General features: G+C 42.4%; 1 protein-coding gene across 1 annotated transcript; it reads left to right on the plus strand.

Annotated features, from left to right (window-relative positions):
* The first annotated feature begins 935 nt into the window (after positions 1-935).
* LOC134226300 (equilibrative nucleoside transporter 4) lies at positions 936-18,931 on the plus strand. The gene is made up of 7 exons (XM_062706988.1): positions 936-1,612; positions 16,276-16,430; positions 16,499-16,702; positions 16,762-16,976; positions 17,038-17,144; positions 17,201-17,436; positions 17,497-18,931. Exons 1-7 carry the CDS (start codon positions 1,434-1,436, stop codon positions 18,369-18,371), a joined length of 1,971 nt encoding a protein of 656 aa, XP_062562972.1. The 5' UTR covers positions 936-1,433; the 3' UTR covers positions 18,372-18,931.
* The last annotated feature ends 1,201 nt before the right edge of the window (positions 18,932-20,132 follow it).

Consider the following 20,132-nt stretch of genomic DNA (forward strand, 5'->3'; position numbering starts at 1 on the left):
GCGCTCAAAAAAGATGCACCACCAAACCAAATGTGTCATGTACAAGACGCTGATAAGTCCGGTAGTCCTCTACGGACATGAAACATGGACAATGCATCTTTGGCAGTGTGCAAGAAGACGGAGAAGAATGAATCACGAGCTCGCCCAGCTCTACGGCGAACCACACAGAAAAAAATAATTAAAAGTAATCAGCGCGTAAATAATAAAGACGTGAACAATTACACTATTCTGGGCGTACACGGATCTTTTCCAAAAAAAAATGAATGCCGAAGGTGTCTGGGTTCAATTCCCGGTCCGGTCAAGCACATTTTGGATCGTAAATTTTCTCGCTTTCCCTGAGCATAAAAGTATCGTGTTGTTAGGCTCATGATATATCAATGCAAAAAAGCAAAAATGGAAACTTGACATAGTCTCCTCACAGTTAATAACTGCAAAAGTGCTGAACGAACACTAAGCTGCGAGGAGGCAATGTGCCAATAGGGGGTATAAGGCTAATGAAAAAATAGAAACGTAGAAAAAATGTCTGCAACTTTTTTGCGGATCAGTGGTCTCGTATGCCTCGTGCTAAACAAGACTCACAACAATTCAATTAAAAATACCTTTAATGATGATTAGATGATTAATACCAAACTTGTAAAATTCATTTATTTGTTATACGCACTGAAGTAATATGACACATAATAAAAATAATCTATTAATAATTTGGGAAATCATTTAGTCACCGGCAATCAGGAGATGCATTAGCGTGGTTGCTTCTCAAGTACGTACATACCTATATATACTTATTGTATGCATCTCTCAAACTACTCGTTCATCGGAGAGAATTCTGGACGGTAGCCAACAACGCGTCAGGTATCTACCGGCGACGTATCAAAATTTACGAATCATAGCAAATATAAACAATAATTTCCCTCTCTGTTTTGATCTCCTGAAGGAAAATTGTTTGTATTTTCAATTTTCTCCCCCTCAGCTGGCCTGGTGAGCGCGGAAAATCGGAGATTTCAACATGCGCATAGGGGCACTTTTTATGTCATATTTTTCTGCACTACCGTTTCAACATCGAGTGGACACATCGGAACGATTATAAGAGTGAATATTTCAGTTTTGTGCTACATTCAGCGGATTGAACCGGATAGAGTTATAAAACTACAGAATCGCTTAATTGATCCGCGAAAATGTGGACTTCACGAGTGGGCACGTTTTCTCGTAGTCTAAGGAAAACCTTGTTCAATAAAGCAGAGGAGGGCACATCGGGCAGACTAGATGGAGCAAGATGCTACTGAATATCGATTTTGTGCAGAACAGAAAATTAACTCAAATGTATTTGCCCTAAGCTGTGCTGTGTAGGGCCAACGATTTGGGTGATATCAGATATAAGTGAAAGTGTAGTGTGGGAGTGTCGTTTTCAAATTTATTTTAATTGAACGAAGAAAATGATGGAGGCCACTGAAAACGGAGGTAATACGTCATATGAGCCCCTGGAAGGACGCAGGGCTTTCGACACATCTGATAGCCCGGAGATGGAAGGAGGTGGACCCCCAAAGGATAGGAAAAAGCTGGTATTTTTTGCACTGATGACGGCCGGTGTGGGCTTCGTACTACCGTATAACAGGTGGGTGAGGGGTTATGCTTTATATGGATTAGTATGCACGATTGTTACTTTTTTCACAGAGATTTTCATAGCCGGACAATTAGTTTAGGAAAGAATGTGTTTTGCTTACACATCACTCATTTAGCAATTCTTACAATTCCAAGTCTAGGTTTATTTTAATGCGGTTGAATTTTGCTCTATTTTGAGCACAAATACACAATTTCGGCATACAAAGAAAACTGCTAGATGCTGACACAGAAAAAAACGAAAGCTTCTTATACAGATATTGAACAGAAAAGCATGTATAGTTGAATTGTACGTACTCTATACAACGATTGTATGAAAGCATAGCAAATTTGTATATGCCAAAATTTTATACAGATTGTGCAAGGATCTTATGCAGAATTATATGCAAAAATGAACATTCGCTTGTTGGATCTGCGAATATATCTCATTTAGCTCTTAGTTCGGTGTAAAGCGACCAGCAATACCGAAAACAGTGGTGGCGCAACGGGTTCACGAACGCATTTTCACGGGTCCGTGATGGCGGACCCACGCGATCGTCGGCAGGATGCCCGACTCGCGAAATAATAATTGGCGGCTCAACTAGCACATTCGATGGCTCTTCAGTCCAAGACTGGCACTCCTCGGACGCCGCACTCCAATCAAAAAAGGGTTTGGTGACTCTCCGGTTTGTTGTGGCTTATATGACCCTGTCGATGACCTGCCGGTGGGGTCGACGCTCCCGGCTTGTTTACGGCCGGTGATTGCTTCTCAATGAAGCCGACGCGGCGCGATGGCGGTTGCACGCTGGTTCACCTGTAGTTGGTTGAACCGGCTGGTGGACTTCGTCCACGTGGAGGTCCCCTGGGCCCCCTCTTACCAGTTTGTTGACGGACCAGTTCACTTCTGACGGTTGACGGTTGTCGGGGATTTTCCATCCGTTGGGGAGAAGCGTCGCGCTTGTGTACGGAAAAAAATGGGCGGGCGGGAGAATCAAGCCAACCTAGCTACACAAAACACATAAGCTCAGTTGAGCACGTTTTAATGCAACAAACTTTGCCTACACAGGGTTTTTTTTTGTCTACTATCGCACAAAAAATTTTTACGTCTAATTGCTAAAGAACGAACAATAATTAATTAACTAATTATATTTATAATTACTAGCAAACGTGGTCGCTTTCAACTCATTGGCTGATCACGGACGAAACGATCGAGTCCGTGAATCCTCATATCAAGGATGGTGGGCTCGAACACAACCGGAAACACGTCATTTCCCGACCCCCTTCGTGTACGATAGTGACCTTATTGACACGATGGATAATTGAAACGAAAGTTGTGCTGCTTTTCCTCTCCTACCTTATCCGAAAAACAAATTGCCTTGACCTTGGAGAGCTTGGCCAATTTATAGTGCCCGATTGCATACGTCAAGGGACAAATATGTAGAGTAGAGTGGGGCAAGAGTGCGCGTGGGGGTAAGAGTACGTTTTCGATTTTTTAAAGTAATAAAAACAGATAAACTAGCAGCACTGCATCAGTTTACAGGTATTCTGCACGGAACCGCGAAACAACTCACGTTATGGTTCCTTTCACTCAAATCCGCCCTTGCGTGCAAGAAGCCAAAAATAAGTAAAATGCGGAAAAATCCGGTGAGTACTTTGCCTTTACTCCCGTGTTGAATTTTTACCCACTATGAAGTTTCACCAACTCAAATTTATGTTATTTTCACTCACTCGAGGCTATGGTGAAAACAACTCAAATTTGGCTTCTTCCACGGAACAGCACACGTTGGGTCGATGCAGCTCTGTGCAGACTTGAATTGAATTATCTTTATTTACGAGATTTTCGGCCCTAGGCAATAATCAAAAGAAACATCCATAAATTACGCATTGCTTAGCTGGGAGAGGTTGCGAGATGTATGACGATCCATATAATTTTTAGAGGATTCATACAAAAAGTGTGAGATAGGGAGGAGGGGTGATGTAATGGCCAAATTTTACGTTACGTGATTGGTGGACTTTCTTTAAGGAAAATTCCTTCCGATTATTGTTGGACTGGCACACTCTAGAAGCAGATTGGATTAAGTAATAGAAGAAAAGACATTTCTAATAATTATTGTAAACGGGTAATATGGTAATACGATAGTAATTGAATAGCTACAACAAATATATTCCATATATTCTCATTTCTGAAATATCATATGATTTTCCGATATATCGATATTTTCATTCCAATATATCGGTGATTCGATTATCGTATCGAATCATATATCGATATTTTGAAGTATCGGAATGTCCCTAGGGCTAGGGGCCGTCCGTTCGGTGTGTTCTGCTCAGGGTTCGGATTTCTCACTCACTCACGCGACAACTGATCACTCCACCATGCATTTTATCCGGATAAATTACAGTGCGATAAACTCCGGCACAAGCGATGGTGCGAAAAATTATTATCCTTCTTCCCATGTTTCGCGAAAATCAAATGCCGCTTGCTTTGCCACTCCAAGCTGATTGAATCCAACGATGCGCCACGATAAGCAAAAGGTTTAATATAGGAGTTTTTCCGTTCGCTTTCAATCAATTCATGTGGTGGCGTGGTTTTAGTGGGCGCTCTGAACATTTTAAATTTGTTTTGGGTTCGAATCCCGTTGCGGTCCTAAATTTTTGTAAATATGCTTGTAAAATGTATCTGATGAGGCGACGAGAAGGAAAATTTGTGGATTAATATTAAATTATCCGGCGATCTGGCGCTCACGAATTCATCACCCGCCATTCTATCCGAATAAAAATGTTGTGTGAGAATACTTCCTCACAGGGGGACCTTGAAAAATCACACTCCGCTAAATGGATTAATCGCAGGTTTTTATTCATATGAGTGAGAATTCCGAAGCCTGAGTACCAGCCGGTGACGTAGTAGTGTGAAGGCTAAGTTAAGTATATTTTTGATGTCTCTCTTGTTGTAATTCCTTTCTTCCCCTCTTTTGATAATTTGAATCACGTCTGTTTGTGATAATCCGTTTTCCTTGTGTGTTTGTTAATTAGTTTTGTGTTATTTTTCCTCTGTGATAAGGGTTTAATTGTGTGTGCCTCGCTGCTGCGAGACTTTTAAAGTCCAGGGTTGTTACGACTACGCGGATTTCGCGATTTTCGCGGATTTGGCGCGGATTTACATAACGATTTGAAGACTTCGCGCGGATTTGGCGCGGATTGAGTTTTAGGTGAAAATTAACTAAAAAAAATCTGGATGTTATGTATGGAGCTTCCTTTCTATAGTAAAATAATGTTGAGAATAAACTTTACGTTTCAAGTCCATACTTCCACAAACATTTCCAAGTCCTTATTGAATGTCATGCATTACACTTTTGTTCAATCGTTCAACAAGTATTATAAGAGGATGCCCGTCACTTTTGGTCATTAATTATTGATTAATAAAATCCATTTTTTTTTATCTCGTCAAATCTTCCCGTCGGGATTTAATTTCTTCTCTTATAGTATTGAAGGTTTCATATTGCTTTCATAGCTTTTCTCCAGAATGAATCAGAGTATATACAGCAATTGACAAAACAAAAATATATATATATACCGTCCCGCCCAGACAGTTCCTGGGGGGCATGGAGTGCGATCCTCTCGTTTAATAAACAATGTGCACTCGCTTGGCTGTGGGTATACAATAGTAAAGCACATGTGGAGATTGGACAAATCAAGCATCCGAAAGATATTCAATTTGCAAAAAAGAGAGCTAACCGCGGTGGAGGTTGGTACTCGGATTCTGATGGCTTTTCCGCAAACGTGACCTTTAAGTGGTCTTGTTGTGTAGGGGTTATCACGCCTATCTAGAGAGTAGGAGGTTGAGGGTTCGAGTCCCTCCAAGACACGTGGATTCTTTTTCGCAAATTTCATATCAATTTGTCCATTTCGAAACATATGCTGTGCATATGCACAGCCAAGATATTTAACAAAAAAATAGTTTTCGTACGGCCGAGTTGCCGAATAATATGCAATTAATTGAAAACAAAAATGTTCTTTCATTTGATGCAGATGTCTCATTTTAAGAAGAATTTTAATAAGAGATTGAAAAGGAATTTTGTTCAGCAATTGAAAGGTCGATTCCCACAGATATTTTCGGGAAAAAATCCACAGGACTTGTTAAGAATTTTTGACGTAGAACTACGTCTGTCTTTTCTATATTGGGGTACACTTTAAAATTGCAAAAAATCGAAAAACGTCACGAAAATATGATAGACTTTGATCGTTAATATCTCAGTCTTTTCTCGATGGATTTTCAATTTTCTTGGACCATTCGATCAAGGAAGAGTCAACGCTTCATTCCCGATGTACACTGAAGTCGTTTTTTACGCGGTTGTTTTTCACACGAATCGCTTTTTATGCGATTTTTTTTCACTCGAATTTCGGGATTTCTGCGGTTTATTCAGACATACTTTGGAATTTACGCTGGGTTTAACTTTGTTTTAATTCACGTGGCCCATATCATCTGCATAAAAAATTACTCCAGTGTATTACAATATATACGTATGATAATATTTAGTACTGAAACTTGCTAACATTTTAGGAATTGGTTTCGGTGAATCAGTCAATCTCATAAGTGCATTGCAATCTTCTTCTTCCATAGCACTACATTCCAACTGGAACTTGGCCTGCTTTTCAACTTAGTAATCTATTAGTGTTTCTTTAATTATTGATTAAAACCTTTCCTTGCCCGCCATTGCATTAGTATGTATCTTGTGTGGTAAATACAATAGATACACTATGCCCAGGGTGTGAGAATGTTTCCCACCCGAAACATCCTAGATCGGATCGAGAATCGATCTCGCCATCTCCGGATTCTGCATCTTTGTTCTCAAGGCTAACTGGGCACCTCAAGCCGGCATATACGTCAAATTAATGCAACTTACAGGACTTTTAACTCGTTTCTGCTAACTTACACGCGCGTTTTCTCTGTAAAGCATGGGGGCGTTTGACGACAGCTGCTCGCTTACGTCTATTGATGCCAGTAGAGAGGCTCGGAATCTTTTTCGCTGCTGCAGTAAATGCGTTCTGGTAATCTTTCTTCGGCTCTTGGGGTCTGCTGGAGTAAATGCAAAGTCCGACTCTTCACGTGAAGCAATGATAATTATTATCAACTAGTCGACCCGGCAGACGTTGTCCTGCATAGTAGGCGAAAATGCGCGTTGTGACCGGCCATGCGAAATTTCCATATGAATCTCTATTTTAGTTTTTCATGATTTACTCAACCCTACTCGTGATTTTGCAAAAGGAAATATCATATAAACCCGTCGGAAACAATAACGAACATATCTGCTGAAGGAATGAGCAAAATCCGTTCAGCCATTTTCGAGTTATGCGGATACGAACACAGACCATTTCATTTTTATTATATAGATAAACTCTCAAACTGTCAAGCAGCGGCCAAGGCAGCGCAGCGGTACACTATCAGCCAGATTTTTGGAATTATCATTTGATAACTTGTGGAATTATCATTTGATCATTTCGCAGGTGTGAAAAGTAGGCGAGTTGTTATCGGCGATAACTTTTCAAATCTTGCAACACAAAATTATTATTTTAATGTAAACCAAAATAATCTAATACCAATTTAATGTAAACAATGAAGCTCAATCGAATGTTTGGCATTGTGTTTTGGTGTTATGTAGGGAAAAAAGTTCAAAAGTAGCATTCACCAATAATGCTTCGAATCAAGATACAATTATCGAACGATTCTTACTCTCTAGCGAGTTTTTATTAATTGATAATTTGGTTATGTGATCGCTTGAGAGTGTTCATTCATTTATTTAGTTAACATCTAAACAGATAACACTGAATCAACAATTTGACGCCACAATGCACGGTTCGAGGCCGCATCTCTCCATCCTCGAATACGCCCCACGCTCGCCAAGTCGTTCTGCACCTGGTCTGCCCATCTCGCTCGCTGCGCTCCACGCCGTCTCGTACCTGCCGGATCGGAAGCGAACACCATCTTTGCAGGGTTGCTGTCCGGCATTCTTGCAACATGTCCTGCCCATCGTACCCTTCCGGCTTTAGCTACCTTCTGGATACTGGGTTCGCCGTAGAGTAGGGCGAGCTCATGGTTCATTCTTCGCCGCCACACACCGTCTTCTTGCACACCGCCAAAGATGGTCCTAAGCACCCGTCTCTCGAATACTCCGAGTGCTTGCAAGTCCTCCTCGAGCATTGTCCATGTTTCATGTCCGTAGAGGACTACCGGTCTTATTAACGTCTTGTACATGACACATTTGGTGCGGTGGCGAATCTTTTTCGACCGCAGTTTCTTCTGGAGCCCGTAGTAGGCCCGACTTCCACAGATGATGCGCCTTCGTATTTCACGACTAACGTTGTTGTCAGCCGTTAGCAAGGATCCGAGGTAGACGAATTCCTCGACCACCTCGAAGGTATCCCCGTCTATCGTAACACTGCTTCCCAGGCGGGCCCTGTCGCGCTCGGTTCCGCCCACAAGCATGTACTTTGTCTTTGACGCATTCACCACCAGTCCAACTTTTGTTGCTTCACGTTTCAGGCGGGTGTACAGTTCTGCCACCTTTGCAAATGTTCGGCCGACAATGTCCATGTCATCCGCGAAGCAAATAAATTGACTGGATCTGTTGAAAATCGTACCCCGGCTGTTACACCCGGCTCTCCGCATGACACCTTCTAGCGCAATGTTGAACAACAGGCACGAAAGTCCATCACCTTGTCTTAGTCCCCGGCGCGATTCGAACGAACTGGAGTGTTCGCCCGAAATCTTCACACAGTTTTGCACACCATCCACCGTTGCTTTGATCAGTCTGGTAAGCTTCCCAGGAAGCTGTTCTCGTCCATAATTTTCCATAGCTCTACGCGGACTATACTGTCGTATGCCGCCTTGAAATCAACGAACAGATGGTGCGTTGGGACCTGGTATTCACGGCATTTTGAAGGATTTGCCGTACAGTAAAGATCTGGTCCGTTGTCGAGCGGCCGTCAACGAAGCCGGCTTGATAACTTCCCACGAACTCGTTCACTAATGGTGACAGACGACGGAAGATGATCTGGGATATCACTTTGTAGGCGGCATTAAGGATGGTGATCGCTCGAAAGTTCTCACACTCCAGTTTGTCGCCTTTCTTGTAGATGGGGCATATAACCCCTTCCTTCCACTCCTCCGGTAGCTGTTCGGTTTCCCAGATTCTGACTATCAGTATGTGCAGGCAAGTGGCCAGCTTTTCCGGGCCCATCTTGATGAGCTCAGCTCCGATACCATCCTTACCAGCTGCTTTATTGGTCTTTAGCTGTTGAATGGCATCCTTAACTTCCCTCGAGGTGGGGGCTGGTTGGCTTCCATCGTCCGCTGAACTGACGTAGTCATCTCCTCCGCTGCCTTGACTTTCACTGCCTGTACTCTCAGCGCCATTCAGATGTTCCTCGTAGTGCTGCTTCCACCTTTCGATCACCACACGTTCGTCCGTCAAGATGCTCTAATCCTTATCCCGGCACATTTCGGCTCGCGGCACGAAGCCTTTGCGGGATGCGTTGAGCTTCTGATAGAACTTGCGTGTATCTTGAGAACGGCACAGCTGTTCCATCTCCTCGCACTCCGCTTCTTCCAGGCGGCGTTTCTTCTCTTGAAAAAGGCGGGTCTGCTGTCTCCGCTTCCGTCTATAACGTTCCACGTTCTGCCGGGTACCTTGCTGTAGCGCGACCGCCCGCGCTGCGTCCTTCTCCTCCAGAATCTGTCTGCACTCTTCGTCGAACCAATCGTTCCGTCGACTTCGACCCATATACCCGACGTTGTTCTCCGCTGCGTCGTTAATGGCTGCTTTAACTGTACTCCAGCAGTCCTCAAGAGGGGCCCCATCGAGCTCACCCTCTTCCGGCAACGCTGCCTCGAGATGCTGCGCGTATGCAGTGGCGACATCAGGTTGCTTCAGTCGATCTAGGTCGTACCGCGGCGGTCGTCGGTACCGAACATTGTTGATGACGGATAGTTTTGGGCGCAGTTTAACCATCACCAGATAGTGGTCCAAGTCGATGTTAGCGCCACGATATGTCCTGACGTCGATAATGTCGGAGAAGTGCCGTCCATCAATCAGAACGTGGTCGATTTGTGATTCTGTCTGCAGTGGTGATCTCCAGGTGTACCGATACGGGAGGCTGTGTTGGAAGTAGGTGCTACGAATGGCCATATTCTTGGAGGCGGCGAAATCAATTAGTCGTAGGCCGTTTTCGTTCGTCAGCCGGTGAGCGCTGAACTTTCCAATAGTCGGTCTAAACTCCTCCTCTTGGCCAACCTGAGCGTTCAAATCTCCTATGATGATTTTGACGTCGTGGCTTGGGCAGCTGTCGTACTCACGTTCCAGCTGCGCGTAGAATGCGTCCTTATCATCATCAGTGCTTCCGGAGTGTGGGCTATGGACGTTGATTATGCTGAAGTTGAAGAACCGGCCTTTGATCCTCAACCTGCACATTCTTTCATTGATCGGCCACCACCCGATCACGCGCCTTTGCATATCGCCCATCACTATGAAAGCTGTTCCCAGCTCGTGTGTGTTGCCGCAGCTCTGGTAGATGGTATGATTACCTCTAAACGTTCGCACCATTGATCCCTTCCAACAAACCTCCTGCAGCACTACGATGCCGAATCCACGGTCCTTGAGCACATCGGCGAGTATGCGTGTGCTCCCGATGAAGTTGAGAGATTTGCAGTTCCACGAACCGAGTTTCCAATCGCTAGTCCCTTTTCGTCGCAGTGGTCTTCGCCGATGGTTCCGGTCCGTACTCTCTTGTTGATTGTTCGTTGCTTATGATTTTTTAAAGGCTGGCTTGCAGGGCCTGACACCAAACCCCCTAAATTTCCGGAGGACCATTCCTCCCTATTTCCGGTGGACCATGGTGCACAGTTTCACTTAGAGTCCCTCGCTGGCACTCGGACGATGATCAGCCGCCCCTAACATGGAGAACAGACGCTGTTGTGAGCCGATCGTGACATGGAGAACAGACGCTCAATAAGATTTGCACCTCCGGAGAGGAGCAAACCCCCCTTCCCTGTCAGCATACGACCATAGTTCCCACCGGGGTTGGTTACCCGATCTTCCCCAAGGTTGCTCGTATCCCGGCCAGCACCGCGGGGAGGTAGGGATAGGAGTTGCTGGGTAAGAGGCTAAGGACCGCGAGATGGGGTCTATTTTATTCCTTCAGGTACGCGAAGTACCAATGGTACGCTTTACCCAGCATTTGCCGTGCTTGAGAGTGTTATTCATCCTCGTTTATTTGAAAAAAATATTTTTATCATCCTTTTTAAGTGTTAGTCTAAAATCTCACTCAATCTCAGGAGAGCAAGATAAACAGCGAAAACAGATTCACCCTGGGCTTGAAACACGCTTGCTTTGGTCTCATCGAACAGACAAGTTGAAAACCTGTATATTACATACAGCTACGTAGTTCAACGTCACCTTTGCGTACAACCCGATTGGGATGCACCTTTGAGTTTTTGTGTTATTTTTGGATAACTACTTATTATATAAGTTTTTCCTTTGAAATTCCAGCTGAAATATTAAGAAGGAATTACGTCAAGGATTCTATGAGTAATTTAATATATTAACATATTCCATATAGGTTACTGCAACTCATATATAACCGGATTCAGTCACAATCATGTTGCTGCAACTATTTTTGTCTGACTTGTGCTGCTCGGGAATTTTCACAATAATTTAAATTTAAATAAAATTTAAAAATTCCACCTTGAATAGGAAAAGAATTGATTTTTAGTAGGAATTGATCAAAAAATGTCTTCAGGAATTCCCAAAGCGATTTATTAAGAAATTTCCACATGCATTTCCAAAGGAATTTGTGCAGGGACCTCTGGAGCAGTTTTCTCATGAATTCACGTGGCAATTTCCTCGGAAATTCCTGAAGCTATGACAGCAGGAATTCCACTTTGAATTTACGGGAGAATTCCCGGAAGTTCTTGTGTTTTTACCAACGTATTTATGCAAAAAAAATCCAAAGCGATTTCAACAGGAATTCATGGATGGATTCTCGCATGTATTGTCGTAAAAAATCCTGCGGATTATTCTGGATAAATTCCTCCAGATTGAATTTATGAAAAAGTATTCGAATGAATTTTTGCATAAATTCTCGAAGGATCTACCGCAGCAATTTCCAGACAAACTTCCACAGGAATCCCGGAGAAAATTTGTGCAGATATCCTTGGAGATTTCCAATGAAATTCAAGTAATACTAACACAGGAGTTCCTGCTACATTTTTCAGTAGAATTTCTGTAAATAAGAGAAATTTCTGCAAAAAGAGAGAAATTTCTGCAAAAAATCTTGTTGGACTTCCGCATGACAACTTTCTTCAGGAGAGTTTTATGTTTTAGAACATAGAACATTCAACGAAACCTGAGCAAGTATGTTAGATTTTGAATTAATTCTATTTGTATATGAATTCAAATAATTTTTACTCGGAAGTTTTGTTCAAAAACGAATTTACATGATCTTTTTACCTAATCTCTACGCAAATTTGTTTTATGAACAAAAATTATAACAAAATTGCAACCATCCTGCTTCTATGAAACGGTAAATATAGAAATTGTTTAACTGCTTAATTTTGGTTTACTAGTCTTGCTACTTCTATTGCCCTATTGGTGAATAAGACCATCTAGAAGGGTTGTAATACACCCAAAAAACAAATCTGGCAATCATTGTATAAAATCTTGGCATATACAATTCTGTAAGCTTTTAATACAAATGTTGTATTAAAATAATACAAATCTGTATTATTTCAATACAGAAATTGTATTATATTCTTCCGAAATTGTATATGCCAAATTATTATACAGTTTCTGTAAGGTTCTTATGCAGAATTGAATTAAAATTTGTCGCTGGTTGGGTGATACTAACTGCTATATTAAAATCATTTAAAAAAATGAATAATATTGTATAATACGCATTTCAAAAGAAAACGTTCAGAAATTTGTGATAATTGTGATACATTATAAAAAAAAATGATATTATGCGCGTGTTGGGCCAGAATTTAGCTCTGAGTCGCGCGGATTTGGCGCGAATTAAATTTTATGCCGCGCGGAAATGGCGCGGATTTGATTTTGGTCGGCGCGGATTTGGCGCGGAAAATATTTCAGGATCCCCGGAACAACCCTGAGTCTGCAATGGCGAAGGAGATCATGGCGGGGGTACATCGTATTCCTTGTCTAATAATGCCTTGTTGCCTTCTTATGCCCTGCGCCAAAATAAAATGGACACTAGCAACACCATTGTGGCATTGTGGAGCTTATCCTCAAGTTCTTTGATGCTTCCGATCCCGTGAAGAGCATGGTCTAAGCTGTTCTTCCAATTCTGACTGCTCTCCTGAAGCAGCTGGCTTCAAAAATGCCTCTCCTTGAGTCATTTGTATCCTTCGATGACTAATTTTCTCATATGATTCCGATTCTACAGTGGAGCTGTTTTTGCTTTATGTGAAACATGGCTAACACCAAATGTAAACCTTCATTTTCCTGATTTTAACATCATTCGCCGCGATAAAAAAAAACAGCACTCCTTCTATAGGGTCGATTTTGCTCCGATGTCAGGCACCGAAGCTGTCGCATGTCAGGAGGCTGTTCGAGGAAAAGACCTCAGTATCGGCTCGATATATCTTCCTTCAAACACTGCGATATCTCGTAGAGATCTCTCGCACATCTGCTCGATTATGCCCGAGCCACGGTTGCTCCTGGGATATTTTAACACCCACGGAACAGGCTGGGGGGGACTGTACGACAACAACCGTTCAACAATGCACTATGGTCAAGGATACAGATTTACGCGGAAAGATGAATTTTACGCCAAAACTATATTTTTTTAGAATACTGTTTTTTTGAGGTACACCCTAATCCAATCAGATAAAATTGCTCTAAATCAGCCAACTTAAGAGCTACAGAAATTTTTTTTTAGCACAATTGATTGGAATAAGCTGCGCTACAACTTTGTAGAACATAACATGTCAATATTCCGAGAAATAAAAAAAATATTTTCAAAATTTATTTATATGATGGGCCACCCTATTTTTTGATTGCACCATAATGATGGCCTTACCATTTCGAAAAAAAATTGTAGAACAACAGTTTTTTCTAAAAAATATAGTTTTGGCGTAAAATTCATCTTTCCGCGTAAATCTGTATCCTGGACCATAGTGCAATGATATACGACGTACAGTCGACAAGAGTACGTGTTTCTATCCCAGTTTATCCTTAACAGCGCTCTTCAGGCATAACGCCGGCCGGTGCCAGGAGCTTCGATTCGTAAGAAACCACACAGTGGTAGGATGTCGAGTGTACACAACTTTGTCGCGAGAAATCCGCCGCGTTTAAAGAATTTCGGAAACATGGTTCGATCGTACTTCACAAACGGTACATCGCGCTCGAGATCCAGTTCAAGAAGCTGGTCAAAGTGAAGAAACGCGGATACTGGCGCACTTTTGTTGAAGGTTTATCGCGCGAGACCTCAATGAAAACTCTGTGGACGGGAGATGAATGCGCAATGCGTCGTCCGTAAAGGAAGATCGTGAAAGCTCGTCGCGGTGGATGCTCGACTTCGCAAAGAAAGTTTTTCCGGATTTAGTGCCGGTGAAGCAAGAGTCACGTGATGCTTTTGCTGACAGGGATGATATGGATCGGCCCTTTTCGATTATCGATTATTTGCACTGTAAACGGAAGAATATCGCATATAACTATGCCATTGGTCTTATTCATGCGGTAGATAATTTTAAGAATGTAAAATACATATTTGGTAATTAACTGTACAATACTTTTTAACAACGAATTCAAGCTGCATCGGATTCAGATCCATATATTCAGATCATATATGACATATGAATGATGAAGTTATTTTTCACTAGACAACCATCTAAAAACAATTAAAATAGCTTTATCGAAAATGTTGTTCAAATATGTCCCACTTGCCCCATGTATATTAAAACTCAAGGGCAAATCAAAATTGCAGATTTTGGCTTTAATTAAAAAATTTAAATCGTTTTCGATGTCTCACAATCATTCAATAGCTAAAAATATTCACTTTCCACATCAATGATAAATTTAGAAACGACTGTTTTGTTGGTAATCCATTGAATTAAAATAAAAGTAATAGATTTTCCCGGTAGTTTGAAGTCATGATCAAGCAATAGCATTAGTATAGTCCCCGTGCCGTGATCGAGTCTACAGCTGTGGGTGTCGGAACAACAGCGCCTGTGTTGGTGGAGGCGCACGATACTTGATGATTGTAGTGGGACTGTCGGCTTTGGGTGATGATGACTTCGCCTGCGTGACGAGGGACGCCGATGAGTTTTGCAAAAAAAAAGTCTGTTTATGCGAAAAACAATGAAAACTTTTTCAATATTTGCTACAAGTAGTACAACTTTCACTCTAGCACTTTGAAGTTCACCGTTACGGTAAAAAAAAAACCTGACTTGAGGGAAAAAAAAACCGGAAGAAGAATCGACCGTACACGGACTATGCTGCTGCAGCTGTCTCGCACGGATGATCGACGTGGAATGAGGCGTTCGTGATGTCGGAGACGAATTTACCGTTTCTTGGTTAGGTGATCTGGGTGATCTCCATGTGGCCTTAGGAATATTCTGTAGGGGAAAAAAGTGCTTCGCGCTATCATTCCGCGGGAGTCAGCAAAGTTTATGCTTTGTTGATTATTGTTATTCGAAATGGTTTTCAGACTATCGGGTCTGGTTACCGGTCTATACATTTCCTTTGTTCAATACTGGTTCTCCAGGACCACTCGCGGCGAACTCGGATCTATCGAATCCCGAAAAATAGTATAATTGCGCGAATTATCAACGAGAGAAACTGGGGTGGTGCACGAAACTTTATTGATGCGATAGAGTCTTCCGTTGTACACTCGTCGATGGCTTTATTGTCTACAGATGGTACATTCAATTGTGCATGGGCAAACAGTCAAGAGAGATTTTGGCTCCTGCTAATGTGCGTGGAATGGTGTTCATCGTAGATTATCCTGTCGCAACCTGCGATTCCTAGCGACATCAGTATCTTCTGGGACCTATTATAGTAGGCACGACTTTTATAGATAGATGATACGTCTTCATAGTTTTTGCCCAACGTTATTGTTATCTGTCAGCAAAGTAGACAAATCTTGTCAATGACATATGTTAAGACGTGAAATAAGGTTTGCTCAGCGATATTTTCCGGGTCAATGGTAAGCTGCAAATCTAAGTTAAACAGCACTTTCACAATACTGCAGTTATCCGCTTTGCTAAAACGTGTACCATAGCAGTTGAGGTACTAACGAACTCATGGACAATGTCGTTCTCAACTGCAATAACTAAAGAAGGATAGTGAGGGACAACCTTGTCCAAACCAAGGAGTGAGCGAGGTAGACTTCACTAAGAGAAATTCGGATGGATTTCAGATTTCAGCTCTTTTATTATCTCAGACCTCCGTGACTGGTCTTACCTATTAACACCGCTACGTGGACATCGGCCCTAAGACTGCCTTTCAGTATTCGTTCTGGGGGGTGGGCAATACTTAACGTACTCCTCCCGACACGCTTTACGGTCCCTCTCTATGATATTTTGAATTGACATTAGGAATTCCTAAATCGTTATATTTCACAAGTTCTCTGCATATAACTTACTATTGATTATTTTTCCCACTGCAGTTTCATTATAGCCGCTGACTATTGGCAGTCTCGATTTCCGGGACAATCGGTCGCGTTGGACATGTCGATGACGTACATAATTGTTGCACTGGGAGCAGTTCTACTCAATAATGTATTCCTATCGCTGGCACCGTTCCGCGTACGAGTTGCTTTTGGTAAGCCACTCTCTTGAGAGATTACGAAAATTGTCAACACGGATTGTAATTGGTTTCCCCTATTCCAGGATACGCGGTATCGTTCACCACACTGGTTTTCGTAGCACTTTGTGAAGTAGCGTGGCATATGTTTACTGCCAAAACGGCATACTCGGTCAATTTGGCTGCCGTTTCTTTGGTGGCAATGGGATGCACAATTCAACAGTCTAGCTTTTATGGGTTTGCCAGCATGCTGCCGAAACAGTATACTCAAGCAGTGATGGCCGGAGAAAGTAAGTTTCATGCAACATTCTATAATCTAAGCTAAATAAGTTGATTTTCTTCTTCACAGGCATTGCTGGCTTTTTGGTATCTTCCAATCGAGTTGTTACTAAACTTCTTATCAAAAGCGATCGAGCATCAACAGCTATATTTTTCTTGACGTCCACGGTTTACATAGCGTTCAGCTATGTGCTACATTCTATCACTAGTCATTCACCTTTCGTACGATATCATATGAAAGCTTGTGCTAAAATTGTGCTTCGACCTGATGATGATCATACGATGGTTAGTTTATCTAAATAACTGATTGTTTTATATCCTTAATCCATGTATTCATTTCTTCAAGAGTGATACCATAGAGAATGAATTATCCAATGCCCGGTACGGTGTCCTAGCTTTGGAATCCAGTCCACCAGTTCATATAGCTCCCGGTACGACAACTCTTAGTTTTAGGTTGGTATCATTAATTGGTAATATATCTGAAGCGTTACTAATACATCCAATTCCAGCAATCCTGTTTATGAGTTGTCCAACCCAAGTGGAGCAGAAAATGTACTGGAGACAAACATAACTAATCTAACGTCTACCACAACTAGTGTAGCATCCAATAATAACGCTACTCATCGCACAGTTACATCACCGACATCGGCCACAGCTCCGCACGATGTGCCGAATGTTGCATTCAAAGTAGAGCATGTGATGACTCCTGATATTTGTACTGCTGGCCGATTTGGAAGTTTCAGAAGTGAGACCACTTTGGAGATAATAAAACTATAATATCAAACTTGAATTATCTGTTTTACAGGTGGATTAGAATCGCGATGGAAGGTTGCCCATGCAATCTACCCTTACATGGCTTGCATAGCACTGGCTTACTGTGTAACCCTCTCCCTCTATCCTGGGATAGAGTCAGAAATAATTTCATGTAATCTTGGAACATGGATGCCAGTACTGCTAATGTTCACTTTCAATACGTCTGATGTAGTGGGCAAACTGCTGGCAGCAGTACCATACAGCTGGTCACGGAGGCAACTTATTCTGATGTCCGGGTTGCGAGCATTGCTTGTACCACTCATATTGCTGTGCTGTTCTCCTCGTGATCAACCTGTGATTGCAGGAGAAGCATCCGCGTTCATCTTTACTGCCGCACTAGGAGTCACAAACGGATTGGCTGGGAGTTTGCCTATGATGCTCGCTCCAGATAAAGTATCGGCCACGTTACGTGAAGTAACTGGCAACATGATGACTCTCTCCTACAATTTAGGGCTAACGGCCGGATCGTTGGTAGGATACGTGTTTGAATCCATGCTGGGTCCTCAACTTCCAAATCCTTGTCCACAATATCCTTTCGTGCCACCCAAGCCCAATCAACCACCTTTCAATAACCTGAGCATCAGCAGTACGACCAGTACCACAACGCTAGCAACGGCTATTATCACCACACTATCTTCAGCAATAATGCAGTCTAGCACAACATCTATCAATCCGGAGACAACTTCCAGCATATCACATATCGTGACGTCAACGGTGTCGCCACCAACCACAGTATTAAATCAGTTGCCAACCAGCGTTGAAACGGACACTAGCAGCCCATTCGACGCCAGCAATTTAGTGACAATAGCTGCGACCGTAGTGTACAATGCGACACAGTCGATTCTCGAAACATCCACCGTACACTAGATGATGCAAAATTACTCAGAGCTTTCGGAAAACGACGAATGCTTTGTTCTGATATTAAAAGACAAAAAGATCCTAGAAGAGCTTTAATCAATTAAATTTGTAATTATTTTTCAGACTATTTGTCAAGGTTTCTAGCACGACAAATATCAAACTATGTACGCCAGAAAAAAATAGTGCTGAAATCGCAATATCATCGTCCCAATGATAAATCACACATTTCTGCTATCTACCGATGTGCCACACAAGAAGGCTGGTACATTGTTATAATTTCCTGTAATATAGTACACTTAACTATGTATAAAGGGTAATGTGAATGTCTGTATGAAGTATGAAGGCGCGATGACTACTGTAGAGGCGTTTAGTATAAGTGTTGTATACTGGAAGGACTTTGTGATCAAAGAGTCTGGAGACATTTTAGGTAGATCCTGAATCAATTGACCCATAAAAATGTTAAGAACATATTTATATGGCAGCATGTCATACCAATCGGGCTCAATATTGCGGTTAGTTTACGCTCTAGACACTAGGAAGGACAAACTAATAAACAAATAGCATATTTTAATCTACATTTCAAATGAAGTGCTGTATTTCCGTGATGACCAGACCAAATTGGCTGCTTCTTCTGGCCCTCGAGTGCAATGTTGAACAATAAATTCAAAAGTGCATCACCCTGCTTCAATCGGTATAAGGTCACAAACGAGGTTGACACTACGTCTGCAATACTTGATTTCGAGTCATTCAGCGTTGCACGTATCAGTCTAATCAGTTTCGCCGGAAAACCATGTTCGGACATTATCTGCCACAGCTCATTTTATTTCACTGATTGGCTCTCACGAAAACCTGCCTGGTATTCGCCGACAAAGGACTCCTCCAGTGGTCTCAGTCTGTTAAACAGGATACGTGACAGGATTTTGTACGCAGAGTTTTAGAAGGGTGATCCCTTTGTAATTGGCACACTCTAGTCTGTGCCCTTTCTTATAGTTTGGGCATGTGAGGCCATCCTTTTATTTCTTTTATTTCTTTATTAAGGTTTCGCCGCCATGAGCCTCTGGGTCTGCCTCTGCTGCGATGTTCCGCTGGATTCCAGTCTAATGCTTGTTTACAGATTTTGTTTCCGCCCCTACGTAGAGTGTGGCTGACCCACTTTCGACCCCGAATTTCTGCTGCTATCGGCCTCTGGTGACAACGACGATGGAGCTCGTGTTATATAATTTCTTTAGATAAATCGAGCTTGCTACTTACTTGATCAGGGTCGTCTGCTATGGCTCCTTTCGGACATTGGTCGGATAATCTTCCCTCAAAATACCAAGGCGAATAGTTCGAAAGATCGGAGAAAAAAATGAATGCGTAGAAGTAATTTAAACAAATCAATTGGTTTAACTTAACATTATTCTCATGTATTCTAATTCATCATTCATTTATCAAGGTACATGGTTGAAAATATGTGCGGAGAGGAATAGGTGGGATAGGATAACACATTACCGGTCCATCTTACGGTGGGTGGAATTGTTGGGCGTTCCGTGGCACGATGACTTGTCGATTAAGCCACGGTGCTGTCCTGGACACGTGATCGTAGTATCCTTCATAACTACCGACTTGCCTTGCCGGACGGAGTACAAACGGTTCCGTTGATTACGTTGCACGCCAGCCGGCTTCTCTTTTGTTGAGCGGGGGACCAACCGGACGAGGCTCAAACTGTTGCTTTTCCACTAATACTGAATTGCCGGACTTCAAACACCGGTGGCTTCTTCTTCTCAAAGT

Source organism: Armigeres subalbatus, chromosome 3, assembly GCF_024139115.2.
Source record: "Armigeres subalbatus isolate Guangzhou_Male chromosome 3, GZ_Asu_2, whole genome shotgun sequence".
Lineage (NCBI taxonomy): Eukaryota > Metazoa > Arthropoda > Insecta > Diptera > Culicidae > Armigeres > Armigeres subalbatus.